Source organism: Phoca vitulina, unplaced genomic scaffold, assembly GCF_004348235.1.
Source record: "Phoca vitulina isolate PV1807 unplaced genomic scaffold, GSC_HSeal_1.0 scaffold19, whole genome shotgun sequence".
In the NCBI taxonomy this organism is placed as follows: Eukaryota; Metazoa; Chordata; class Mammalia; order Carnivora; family Phocidae; genus Phoca; species Phoca vitulina.
The window spans coordinates 28,109,216-28,123,281 of NW_022589722.1; the positions used below are offsets into that span (position 1 = coordinate 28,109,216).

The window sequence follows — 14,066 nt, forward strand, 5'->3', positions numbered from 1 at the left end:
AATGCCAAGTGCTGGAATTCACATGAAGCAATGTGACTCCAGGACTCTCACCTAACCCCCACCTCCCCAGCTGCTGAGCAGAATGGCCAAGGCAGAAAGGTGAGGAGGATCTCTGAGGGCACGATTAAGCTGAATGGATTTCCCCTTATCGGACTTCTTTTCAATAAATGGGAAGATGGGAAAAAATGGGCCTGCAGTTGGTGGCCTTCAGGGTCCTACAAAATTGGCCTTGGACTGGGGTAAGAGGTTAGGCCAGGGGGCGGGGGGAAGCTCCATTTTTCTTAACAGTATGGAATAAAGGAAGCTGTACGTCCTGGAAAATTCAAGTTCTCATGAGGGAACTGTGTGGCAAGGCATCACTTTCTGTGTGAATCGCATAAACCTTCCTGACAAGGTCCTGGAGCCTTGCTGCCAAGTGCTGTTCCTCACACGCCAACAACCGTGGGACTTGGGGCCAAGGCTCCCCGACCTGTGAAGGGAGCTAAGGGCCCTTACAGCATTCTAACTTCAGATTTGTATTGGTTTTCTAGCAAGGACTCAGACAGCTGTTGAATTGAAATGAATACCTACTTTTGCATGCTATTTGATCATGTGAGCTCTTTTAACACATTATCAGTAACTAGTGTAACATCTCAGGGATGAATTATTTGGCCTGGTATATATAGTAACCTGTCAATATTCTTGTTTATGGTCCTTTACTTTTAGCGTTTTCAAATAATCTATCCTTTATACATTTTATTTATTTATTTTGAGAGCATGGGGAAAGAGGGAGGTAGAGGTGCAGAAGGAGATGGAGAGAGAGAATCCTAAGCAGGCTCCATTCCCAGCCCAGCATGAGATCATGAGACCTCAGACCCTGAGATCATGACCTGAGCCGAAATCAAGAGTCGGACGCTTAACCGACTGTACTACCCATGCATTCCTATAAGTTTTATTTTAAAATCAGGTATAAAGCTGCTCTCATCAGCCTTCCATCCCTAAAAGAAATAAAGAAATAGACTGTAGGAAAACTCTTTCAATTTGTCACAATTTATTCTGTAACATTATATAAGCAATAAAATTCCAAAACTGCAAATTTCATGATATTCTTTAGAATTTAGAAAAACCAAATCCTGAGAGAAAATGACCCTTTTCTCTGGAGGTTTAGTCTCAAGGTCATCACTACGTGATATAAAAGAGAGAGCACACAGGTAGTACTAAGAAAAACAGGTAATAAGATAATCATACAACTTTGAAAGTCACAGGAACGGAGGGATGAATGAACCCTGGTGCCTGAATGTGTTAATACAGTCAGGCTGGGACAGCAGTGTGAGCTGCGGCAACGAAGATCAAGTGACAGCTTCCAGAGGGGACAGGAGAGGAAAGGAAAGAGCATAAGGAAGCCAGGGGAGGGGGAAGGGGAGGGAGGATGAGGAGAGGGTACAGGGGAGGGTTGGTCTCTGCTTTTGAGAGAGTACAGGGGAGGGTCAGTCCCTGTGGGGCCTGTGTCTGGCGAGTCAAAAGCAGAGACCAGGAGTTTCCGTGGGAAGGCTTCAGCAGGACCTCGGTGGGTGACAGCATCCCTGGGTGGGTGGCAGCCCACTACTAACTTAGGGAGCACAGATGGAAATTCAGGGAGCATATAGGATAACGCCTTTATTTCACACATAACCAGAGAGGCTAACTGATCTGTTTTTGATGTTTTAACATGCAGTTACATTTTCATAATGTCATAGATATATTAATACTTTTACACTTGCCAAATCAGGTTTTTTGTCACAGTTTAAAGTAAATTAGAGATGGAGGACGGATCTATTTAAACTTGTGTTAAAAATAAACTTCAGGGGGGCGCCTGGGTGGCTTAGTCGTTAAGCGTCTGCCTTCGGCTCAGGTCATGGTCCCAGGGTCCTGGGATCGAGCCCCGCATCGGGCTCCCTGCTCAGCAGGAAGCCTGCTTCTCCCTCTCCCATTCCCCCTGCTTGTGTTCACTCTCTCGCTGTGTCTCTCTCTGGCAAATAAATAAAGAAAATCTTTATAAAATAAACAAACAAACAAACTTCAGGGGCACCTGGCTGGCTCAGTCAGAAGAGCATGTGGCTCTTGATCTCAGGGGTCGTGAGTTCAAGCCCCACGTTGGGTGCAGAGATTACATAAATAAAACTTGAAAAAAAAAACAACCTTTATATATAATCCTTAAAATACTGATCAAAAGAAAATTAACCCAAATCCAGTTAACATACACAAATTCCCACAGAGGCTGTTAAGAATCTGTTTGGAAGGGGAGCTGTCAGCCCAGGTGGTGGTAGAAAGAAGGGAAAGGAATAAACACAGGCCAGCTCTCCTGAGAGCAGAGGACACTAGAGATCCCTGTCTGCCGCCATAATCCTGAACCCTGAAGGCCTTCACATTCCTAAATGTAGCAAACATGACTTTTATATACCAAGTTATACGTATGTCTGTTTAAGAGGCAAGTGCCTCTATCACACCATCCACATCAGACCAGAGGTCCCTGTGGGCTCACATATACAATCAGACCAAGATAAATAGGCAGAGGTCAAAGTCAGACAAAACCAAAGAGGACTTGCAGAAATGAATGGAGTAAGCTCCACCCTCAGAAAAGGAAGGGGAGTGAAGGCCATCTGCTGGAACAGGAATGTTCTAGTTTTCCACAATTTTCACAGTATGACACTTACAGGGAGGGAGCTACTGTCTCTCGAAGACTTCACATTATTTTGTTATAATATCATGCTTGTCAAAACACCTGATAAATACATGGGCCAAAATGGATCTCTAATGAAATATATGTGGCCTTATCTCAACATGATAGGATTGGGAGCATGCCTGTTAAGCGGACTGAAATTGAAAGCATCTGCTAAAACCTAAGATAAAACTAGAGTCAAAGTGGCCTTGACAAATTGAAACAGCATCTATCAAATTAAATAAGAGAAGGCAAGTTAGTGTAATTTTAATTTGTTCTCAAGTACATCAGGAAAAGGAGAATATAAACTGGGCAAATAAAACAGAAAAAGATCTTGTAGTCATAGTGGAATATCAGTCAGCTCAAAAAGCCAAAGCAGCATTTTTTTTTTTAACCATTTTTAAAATCAGTGCATCCCTGGGCTATACCACCCGAGCATGTATCACTAAAGCCAAGTCATCCTTTATTTTGAGGGTAATGGGATGGTACTGTCTCCCTTCCCATCTCACTGGGTCACTTGTGGGAATAAAACAGATGTGGAAGTGTACTGAGAAATTAAATTCAATACACAAAGCTAGCATCTCTTCTAAAACAGGGATGTTACATAAACAAAATGGAATTGAGGGAAGAGAAAAGTCTAGTATTTTTTTTCTTAAAGCATTCCTTTTTTTTTTTTTTTTAAGATAGTAATTTACTTATTTGACAGAGACAGCGAGAGGGGGAACACAAGCAGGGGGAGTGGGAGAGGGAGAAGCAGGCTTCCTGCTAAGCAGGGAGCCCAAGAAGGGGCTCGATCCCGGGACCCTGGGATCATGACCTGAGCCGAAGGCAGATGCCCAAGGACTGAGCCACCCAGGTGCCCCAAAAGTTTACTATTTTTAAAGGGCCCTGGCATCGTGTGAGTACAATATAAGGAAATAAGCATAAAGCTATAGTCTGAGATTTATTTAAGATTTGTCATGAAACTAATATAACGTTACAGGTCAATTATATCTCAATTGAAAAAAAAAGATTGGTCCACTGTTTGGGTTCTGAAACCCATTATTAAAAGAGATGGTGGCATTTGCAGCCCTTGGGAGCCAACCAGAGAACCTCTACTATATAGAAGCAGCCTAGGGACAAAAATACCTGCTTTTATGCCTTTTACCTTTAAATGAGGCATTCCAACTTTTATCCCTTAGAACATATGATTAATTTGAAGTACTTCTGAAATAGCTGAGGCTGAAATTAATATTTTAAAAAACAAAAAACACTTTCAATATTCTCTACCTAAATTGCTTCATGTTATCTTAACCACCTAGTGGACGATGGGGTGGGGGATGGGCAAGAGAGAATGATTTATCATATTCAGCATATCTGTTCTAATTATATAACATGCCAGATTTTACTTTGGGATCAAAGCTGAAAAGCAGTAAGCTAAATTGTCACTTTCTAAAGACACAGATTCCCGATTAGGAATTTTAAAAGGCAGGCCTGCGGGTCATCAACCTTTCTGGGACAGAGGGACCACCTGTGGCTTAGGGTGGTCATATCATTCTCAGGTGCCTTCTACTTTCTATAAACTAGACCTGGATTGAGACACAGGATTTAGGGATCTGCTGGGCAGGAGTTAACCTGCTGATTACTGATTACCAATTACTGCTACAGAATGTTCAACAGTTTACACACAGAAGTTACTCTGAGAGATATTAATAATATTCTATGTTGAAATAAAGAAAACACTGGCAGATGGGCAGGGACACACACCTAATATAACAAATAAACCAAACAAAACAAACCACTAAATATGGCAGGCAGGCAGGCCACCAAATGAGGCAAGACGATGACTGATAGACTAGAGAGTACTCAGAATTGACTATTTAAAGAATTTTGTACTTTAGGGTCTTAAATGTTATGTCCCTTTAAGACTTTCGTATTGTAAAATGTCACCGTGTCTAAGAAGCAAATCTATTCCAAACCTGGGGATCGGGAGTGACTATAGTGATGGAGAGGGAAGAAGGGAGGAAAAAACCTCACGTGGTGGGGGAGGGTCTTAGAGGGAAAGCAAGCTCCTCGTGTGACTGAATTAGAATGTTCTAATATAAAAAAATATATATGTAAACTTCATATTAACTACATTTTTTACTGTAGTTTATAGCCTTGACCTCCTTTTTATCAGACACTCTTATAAATTCTGGAGACAAGGCAATGATAAAATATAGTGCCTTGGCGGGGGGGAAGTACAGGGGGCGAGCAAAAGAACAGTATAAAGTATCCAAGAATACCATGATCCAGGCTGATACAATCCTTATTCACTGTGATTGAAAATCATCAGTATATTTGTCAAGTATGGTAAATTCTAAATATAAATTAATACAAAAACTCTTATGTAATTAAGTATCATAGACTGAACATACATTTCCACATCTTTTCCCTTCCCACAAAGATAAAGGGATAAACTTATACGACAGCTTCATGAGGACAACCAAGAACGGGAAAGGGAACACACATGAGAGATGTCCCCATTTCCGGACGCTGGCAATCAGACAAAGAGGGTGCAACCCAGTGGTCTGAACGGCACAGAGAGGAATGAGTGCAGGAGAGGGGCCACTAGAAAGAACACCAGCAAAAAAAAGAACACCAGCCACTGAGTGGCACAGAGCCTGGGAAGCAGGTGTCTCAGAAAGTGGGGCCAGAAACCAGGTCATTAGCTCAAAATTTTAAGAGGAGTTAGGTCCTTAACCCAGCCCAATTCAAGCAGTTAGCAGTCCCCGCAACAGGGATGTTCAGAGAAGAAAGATGTTTTGAGAATATCAGAAATGAAGATAAATAAATAGTTAGATGGTACAGCTGAAGAGAGCATGGAGAAATTAGAACAAAAAGGCAGAGAGAGAGAGAGAACCCAGGAGAGAAAAGGTAAAGCCAGAGGATCGATCCAGGAGGTACCTAATTCACAGGATTCCAGAAAGAACAGAGAAAACAAGAGGGAAGGAAATTATCCAAGAAACAACACATGACAAACTTTACCAAGTGGGAGACAGGAGTTTACAGACGGCAAGATCTCCCAGTGGGGGCAGCACAGCGAGTGAAGAGACCCACCCCAAGGGAAACCGAGAAGATCCTCCAACCCTCCAGAGGAGAAAGGCGGTACACACACTCACACTAAGGACTGAAAACCACACACGGCTCCCGTCCCCTCCAATGCTGCACCAGAAGCTCGAGGACAAGTCAGGAACCAGGACTCCAAGACAGTGAGAGAAAACTGTTTCAAATCTAGAATTCTATACCCAACCAACCCTCAAGTAAACATGAGGATGGGATAGAGACATATTCTCATACAAGCCAAGATCTCGGGAAACTCCTCGGGGATGATGCACTGCGTTAAATGAGGGCGCAGACTAAGAAAGGCAAAGACACGGGGTACAGGAAACAGCATTCGCTGGAGGAAAGAAGGGAGTGACGATGACGAACACCCCAGGATAACAGTTATGAAACCGACCTAAAGAATGAACATTCTGTTGTCAAGTTTGGATTAGAGAGATGTGGTCCAAGAAAAGCCGTAACGACATGAATTAATAATTCTAGAGAAATGAAGAGTTTCAGAAGAAAGGCAATAGAATCATAGCACACTTTGTAAGCATTACAGAGTCAGATGTTGAAAAATGGGGGAAAAGGATCAATAAAATAGAGCAGGAAAAGCTCATTGTGTAGAAAGCGAGGAAGGCAGCAGAGCAGTCGGCAGGCGGGCTGGAGGAGGGTCGTAGAGCAGGGACGCTCGCTCTGCTACGCGGTGCTGCCCAAACACGACTCTGTAACCTAGGGACCCGTATTCCCGATAAAAATCAAAGTTAAACAAATCATACAAATTACTCCATTTGCTGTCCATCGTGTGGGCCCACGGGCTCTAATCTGGAGGAATTACCACGTGACGCCGAAGAATAAACAGCAAGGCTGGGCGGAGTAGAGGAGGAAGAAACAGGCAGAGCGAGCCCGGCAGGGGGCGCCATACTCACCATCTCTCTGGCTATTTCCAGCGCCTCCTGCAGGCCGTAGAGCCGGCCACAGACCAGGTAGATTCCATTGGCCCAGAGAATACAACCCTCATGGACCCAAAATTCATTGCTGTCAAGAGGTAGTTCAGGGATTTGTAACTCCAGCTCGGGGCCACCTTCTGAAGTGGTGGGCACGGAGGGCTTTGAGTCCAAAGCAGTCTTTTCGCTGCTGCCCTCGGCGGTGGCTTTCTTACAAGGGAGCCCCCGGGACAGGGCCCGAGGGCCTCCGCCACAGTCTTCCGAGCGGTGTCGCCGCTTAAACCTGGGGTGGGCGGCCAGGCTCCTCTGCTCCTTCTGAAGCTGCTCCTCCTCCTCCTCAGTGTCCGTCTTGCAGCCATTCGAAGCGCTTTTGTGCCGTACCTTCACTTTGCTCTGCATCTCCGTGGCCCGCTTGGCAGGCGGGTTCTTCGGGAGAGTGGCTGCATAATCTTGCGGATAAAAGGGTCCAAAGAGGTCGCCCATGTTCCGGTAACTGGCCCACTTGCCACACAGACAGCAAACCAGGTGCCCCATAACAGAAGACTCGGTCACAACAGGGCCCTGCAGCACGAAGGACGAAGCTGGGAGCGCCTTGCTTTCAGTGCTGCTGGGTGGCGGGGTCAGAGACCTCTGCCCCTTCCGGCCCCTCACCAATTTGGTCTGTTCTTCCTCTTCGGCATTGATGATTGTACAAATGGCTCCAAGTTCACACTTATTTACTACATGGATATAAGGGAAAAAAGACTTGTTCTTGGCATCAGTTTTATCCAGTGGCTGGGTGGCATACTTCAGTTTGATCTCCGGTTCTTGGGGCTCCACAATGGGGACTGCTTGTTTGGTTTTCCGCTTCCTCGGCTGTGCCCCAGGCTTCCTTCTCTCCCGCCTCTGCCTCTGCTTTTTTGGCTTTGGCTCTCCATCTGCGGAAGCTTCTGGTATCTGGGGGGGCTGTGGGGGTGGAGGCGGTGGTTGCTGCTTCTTTTGCTTGTTCACGCTACCAATGGGTCGCCCCTTCTTCTTTCCTGAGGGGAAGTACCCCTTCGGGGGGAAACCCTCTTGTTTGGGGGAAATCGTCACTGTGTCGTTGTCTTTCTCTTCAGCCTTGGGGTTTGCCTCAGGGGCCGATATGCCCGCGGGAGGTACATTCTTTGAGTCAGGAAAGATTAAAGGTGCAGTCCCACCAAGGGAACCATCTGGTCTCCCTTGGTTACTCCCAGGCTTCTGTGAGGTCGCGGATGTCACGGTGCCAGGGGGGTCCTTTCCAGCAGTGACCGTGTCTGGGTGTGTCTCTGTCTTCACTTTGTCGTCCCCACTGCCGCGCCACTCCTCTGCAGACCTTGGCAGGGGCTTTTCAGTGTTCAACTCCTGGCTTGTCGGACACACTAGGTCAGACACCAGCTCACCTTTTCTCTTCTCCATCTCGGCATCCTGAACAGCAACGCTCCCGCCTTCGGGAGGGCCGCTCTTCAAAGACAGTATGTCATCGAGAGTGACCGTGTCTCCCCCAGCCTCCGCGCTGTTCGAGGATGCACTCCTCCTAATATTGGGGGATGTGATCTTCTGAACTATAGCTTCCAATTTCAACCCCCGGCCTTTCCGGGGGGGCAGTATTTTGGTCTTAGCAGGACTTGTAAGGGTAACAGCGGGGCAGTTTCTACTATCTGGACTTGGAAGGTCCTTGGCGGATTCTCTCTTAGGGACAGATTTGACATCCTGACTGTGAGAAAGATGCGCATAGGAATTGAATGCTCTATCGGCGCCTTCTTTTGGTGGGTGAAGGAGGCGCCCTTTATCTTCGGTGTTACTGTTCTTCACATCTTGTGACTGCCTCTTGCTGGGAATGGGAGAGATAAAGGAACGCACCCGCCTCCGCATGATTAAGGGGTTTTGAGACGAATGATCCTCTTGGCCTGGAAGCCTGAGCATAACATTACTGGGTTTGGATGACTGTGGCGTGTCGGAGAGCCCGTGTCCGTCAGCCTCGTGGGGCGGCCCATACCTCTTCTGATTGGACATTCCCGGAGGACCGCTGCTTTTGGCTGGAGAAGTCTGCCGAGAAAGATCCCAACAAGATTCTTGTTGCAACTTCTGGGAGCCATGCTTCAATTCGATGCCTTTGTTAGACAGACCATCACTAGACATGAGGCAGCGCCCCCCTTCCTGACCGCTGGGGTCATGGTAAGTCCCCATCGGTGGGCCATACATCATACCATCTTTGTCATTTTTCAGGGGGCTCCGCACTCTGTCAAGAAACTGCTGCTGCCTTGGGCTCTTCCGTGGTCCCTCCTGCCTGTGCTGTGCTGCGGCAATCACTCCCTGAGCAGAACTGCTGCTCCAGTCTTTATATTCCTCTTGTTGCTGTTGGTACATCTGTCTCTTGTAATGGAGCTGAGAGTTCAAGCCTGCACTGGGGTCCCCATAAGCATGAGCCCGAGTGTTGGTGTGGTAAGCAGAGGCCAGGCTTTCCGAGTTGGGAGAGAAGGGAGCGTGTAAAGAACTCCGGTTGGCCCTCTCTGAAAAGGTCATGTGCGGGTTCATGTGATGAGGGTCTCCGCCTGGGCCTCTGCTCCTCCCAGGAGACATCTTCAGTTTTTCTGAGAAGTCATGATACTGCGAAGGGGACCGACCCCTCATGCCCTCCCGACCACTGACTCTGCCAGGGACCCGCCGCATTGGCGTGGGTCTGCTGTCTTGGGGGCCGTAGTCTGAGACGGAATCGTGGGCCGCCCCAGGGCTAGCATTGCCTCGGTAAGACTCGTGCTTGACGCTAGCAGCATGGCAGTGGTCTCCAGACTTCTTGTTGTTGAAACTAGCTTGCGATTTGGATTGTTCAAAGTCTTCCTCTTTTATCTGCCCGCTCTGGGATTTCAGCTTTGTTTCCATGGATACCAACCCACCTGGAAGAATGACTGACTGACTTAAACTTGGATTGAGCCGTTCACTCCTCCCAAGTCTGGTGTCGGCACCCATGTGTCCCAGTGAGTGAGCCCCCGGGTCCCTGACAATCTGTCTTAGTGGAGAAATATCACAGATCACTGATCTTCTTTCAGAGAGGGAACCCCCGGGCTCATGGGCTGATGACTGAGGCTCTATTTCAAACTTTCTGGGAATTGGATAGTCAGCCAAATTGATCTGTTTCATTTCGGGAGCCGTGCCGCTTGACTTCCTCTCCCAAGGGCCCCAGTGTGGGTTTTCTAATAGGGACCCGATGCTTTTGTTCAAAAGGCCCCTGCTAGCTAACTCATTGGTTTGACTGACCAAGACATTAGGCCTCGTGGCTCCTTCCAGGCCACCAGCCATGCCCTGATGCTCCTGAGTACTCCTAGAATATCTCCGGTCAGGATGGTGGTGGTAACCCTGAAGCACTTCCTGCAGCAGGCTGGGGAACTTCTCATTTCTCCCCTTTCGCTCCCCGTGGCCAGAGAAATCCCCCTTATCTTGTCCTGTAGGATACTGAGGAAAGCTACTGACGTTTCTCGGCACGGCTGAGCCGAAACTATCTTTGTAACTATAGCGCAGGCTTCCAGGAGATTTGCTAGGCTCACTCCTGCCTATAAAACCGGGGCCCATCGCAGAGTGCCCGCCCTGGCCGTTCCCCTCTCCATTGTGGTTGGAGTTATTATCTACATTCTTGTTTCCTTTGCTCCCTCCCCCGGGGGGCTCTTGCTGTGGGACTGACGGGTGACTGGTTTCCTTTGCCCCTCCAGTGCTGGGGGGCCTCTGAGCAGCTGAGGGATCATCCTCTTGGGAGCCTTTATCTTGCCCACCAGGCTTTTCTACCCGACCTGTCATGGCTTCCCGGGAGACAATCACCCCAACGGTCTTCTCATTGACTTTGGGGTTGCCCTCGGACGACAGCGGTGTGTCCTTAGCACCCGGCGAGGCAGCCTCTTCTCTGGCCGCGGGACTGGCGTTGAGTCTGGGGGCTTCGTTCTGAGTGCCTTGTGCCGGGGAGGAGCCAGCTTTTTCGGAGGCCCCGCCCTTGTACGTGGTGTCGGAGCTGGTGCTCTGGCCACTTAACTGCCTCACACGCTCGCCTTGGTCCTCGGAGCTGCTGGAGCAGCCTCCATCCAGCGACTCGGCCATGGGGGACTTCAGTTGTTCTTCAGGCTGTGAGGAGCCTTCGGAGTTTGTGCAGCTGTCTGCTTTCTTAGAAGAGGAGGAGGGCCTCTTGGAGGTCTTCTTCTGAGGGGTCAGGGCATCGGAGAGTAGCATGTGCTGCACAGTATTTGGAAGATTGGCCACTTGAGTACTCAGGGCGCTCAAACTACTCAGCCCAGGATCCGTCAGTCGCTTTTCCGGCACTCCTTCTAGTCCAAACCCTTTGAAGCCCGCGGCATGAGAATTAGGACTGGGCATCATTGAGGGGGTCGGGCTGAGCTGGGGCATCAACTGTAAAATCCTGTTCCTGGAGCCCATGGGCACGCTGCCTTGCCCGCACTGGAGGTTCTCCCCACCCTGCATCAGAGGAGACGGGGTGGAGCTACAGCTTGGAGACTGAACCACAGAGGCCGCTGGGGAAGGGTTCGAGATGGGGCTGAAGTTCTGGTGGAACTGCATGGGGGACCTCACGGGAACCTCAGGCTGGCTGTACTGCCCCACCTGGGCCTGCAGGGGCAGCTTGGCGGCAGCGTTGGCGTACTGCATCACATGCTGGGGGGGGTGCTGGGGCGGCTGCTGCGCTGGCTGCGGCCCCTGCTGCGGCCCCTGCTGCGGGCCCGGCGGCATCTTCGCCTGCTCGAAACTTTTCATAGACTGAGGCTGATAGCTGTAATTGGACTGTGTTCCATAGGCCTGGGCGTTAGAACCCACGCCGTGGCCCTCGTACTGGGAGCCTGCGTTCACACTGTAACTGCCGTCGTAGCTCTGGCCGGACTGGCTGAAGCGCTGCGGAGAAGGGAAGGAGGAGGAGGCGGCGGTGGAGGAGGACTGGTAGTGTTGGCCGAACTGACCCACGCGCAGCTGGTAACCGGCAGCGGAGGACGGCAGCGTCGAGGGCCGCGGCATCGGCTGCAGATGGGACGACCCAGACGCCGGCTGGCTGGTGGCTTGCGGCAGAGGCTGATGGGACTGGTAAAGCTGCTGTCTCAACTGCTGTACCTGCTGCTGCTGCTGGCTGGAAGCCTGCTGCGGGTACTGAGCACTGCTCCCGGGAGAGAAAGGGCCCGTGTAATCCTGCTGGTAATGAGACACACCGCCAAGGGCAGAGTGCTGTGCTTGAAACTGGCCCACGTGGCCCTCGCTCCCGTACTGATTGCCAAAGCTGCTCCCCTGGGGGGGGTCCGTAGCTCTGCACGGGCCCCGAAGGCCTTCGCTGAGGCGGCTGCGGGGTTCCTGTCGTCACGGGGTCTTTGCTGCCTGCCATGTAGTAAAAGTCTCCGGCCTCTTTCCTGAAACCCTGGTAGCCCTGATGGCCAGAGGTTTCGCTAGCCATCGCTGCTGCCGCCGCCGTTCCCCGTCGCCCACCGCCACCACCACCACCGCTGCTGCCGCCGCCGCCGCCGCCGCCGCCGCCGCCTGTGCCCCCAAAATTCTGGAACATCTGGGCCTGACGCGGGCTGAACTCCTCTATCCGGGATGAGCCGTGTACCTCCTGTGGGTAGCTCTGCTGGTCTCCGTGGTAACTGCTTTGCTCCCGGAAGGACTGCATACTGTTCAGCAGCACGGCAGCAGGCCAACAGCCCTCCTGGAAATGGAAGAGGAGAGAACAATATCAGACACGCGTCTCCTCCGCACCAAGAAAATCAAGCCTGGGTGATGGAGGGGATTCGATAATTCAGATGCCCAGATGAAGGGAACTGGCTTGAATTTCACCTCCTTTTATTTCTTATCCCATCCATTTCTGAAAATGCCAATAAGCAGAGAAATGGCCTCAAGGGTGAGGCAGAAGTCTATGGGAGTATGAAAAGAAACATTCTGGGTAAATACAAATTTGGTACAGAAAACAAAAACAAAACAACAACAACAAAAAACCCACCTCGTTATTAAATTCATAAATGAGCCCCCAACATTCAACTGGGCTAAAATATGGGGCTGTGCTATTACTGTTAATTAAAAAAACCCCAGCAATTTTTAAGTCAGTCTTCCAGTTATGCTGGGGAGGGTGAGAAAAAACACTTTCATCTATTTGCTTTCCTGTATTAGCCCGATCGCCGGACTGAGGTCTCAAATAATGATGAGTGCCAGGCAGCCCCTCTACTGGCTGTTCCCGCCCTCCCCAACTTTGAGAAACAGAACTGGCCCGAAAACAGAAATCAGTCTCTTGTGTCCAAATACACGTTAGTGCAGGTTTCCTGTAATTACCAACTACCTGTGATGACTGGCGACCCCAGGACACTCAACTCTTCTCACTATGTGGATTCCTTTTTGCTGCAGCAATCCGCACAGACCCAGGGTTTAATCTCTTTCTTGACAGGTAGCTGTGTGCAAGGCATTCCTCCCTTCAACCATCTATCGTTAACTCCCAGGGACAAAAGACTCGGCAGCATAAGCCAAAGCAGCAGTGACCATTCTTCCAGATTCTTTCTGGAGGTCTGCAAGAAGTTCCAGCACCTCTAACACCCACGTCATGTTTTATTTCCCAACCTAATATTCACAGAGTTATTACTGGCCATTACTGTGAAAGAGGGAATTGAAACGGTCACTTTGGAGGACAGTACAAGATATAGAGGAAAATAAAAATTCATCAAGCTCGGACCTAGACTCTTCCCAAAGTCATCTGATTGGGTCAACACCTTGCATTACCTTCACTCATGTAATTAGCATGTAATGTACCACTCCTCTTAGATAATTGCCTTTTGCCTGGGCCTATCTCCTTCTCTGAGTCAGCTGAGTAAGACAAGGCCAAACTGCTCCAAAAGTCTTTCAAATCAAAGTTGCGAGAGGTGCCTGTGTGGCTCAGTCAGTTAAGTGTCCAACTCTTGGTTTCGGCTCAGGTCATAATCTCAGGGTTATGAGATCGAGCCCCACATTGGGCTCCGAGCTGGGCATGGAGCCTGCTTAAGATTCTCTTTCCCCCTCACGCCCCCCCCCCAAAAAGTTGCGGAATACCTATGGGTTAGGGTAAGTTAGGACAAAGTTTTCCTACAACGGCTTACTAAGCTAGTTTCTTAGTTCCTGCTCAGGAACTAGTAGACAGTAAAGTTCCTGGCAGGAAAGTCAGTGATCCTTTTAAAAGGTAAGTTGCATTCCTTATCCCCCAGCCCAGTGGGAGCTCCCCATCTCATTCAAGTGAAGCTGCTCTGGGGGTCCCTATCTCCACCCCATTACCTCCCTGACCTCCTCTCCCGCCGCCCACTGCTCTAGTCCTGCTGTGTCCTGCTCCCGCGACCACCAGAGGCATTTCTACAGAGGCATTTGGCTCTAGCCTGCGATGTGCTTCT

The 14,066-nt window shown here is 49.4% G+C and overlaps 1 protein-coding gene across 1 annotated transcript in view; it reads right to left on the minus strand.

The window, feature by feature from the left end:
• Window positions 1-14,066, minus strand: part of TCF20 (transcription factor 20) — a 147,973-nt gene that overhangs the window by 43,020 nt on the left and 90,887 nt on the right. Inside the window, 2 exon segments of the mRNA XM_032416798.1 lie at window positions 6,670-11,964; window positions 11,966-12,370. Of these exon segments, the coding sequence (XP_032272689.1) occupies window positions 6,670-11,964; window positions 11,966-12,370 (5,700 nt within the window).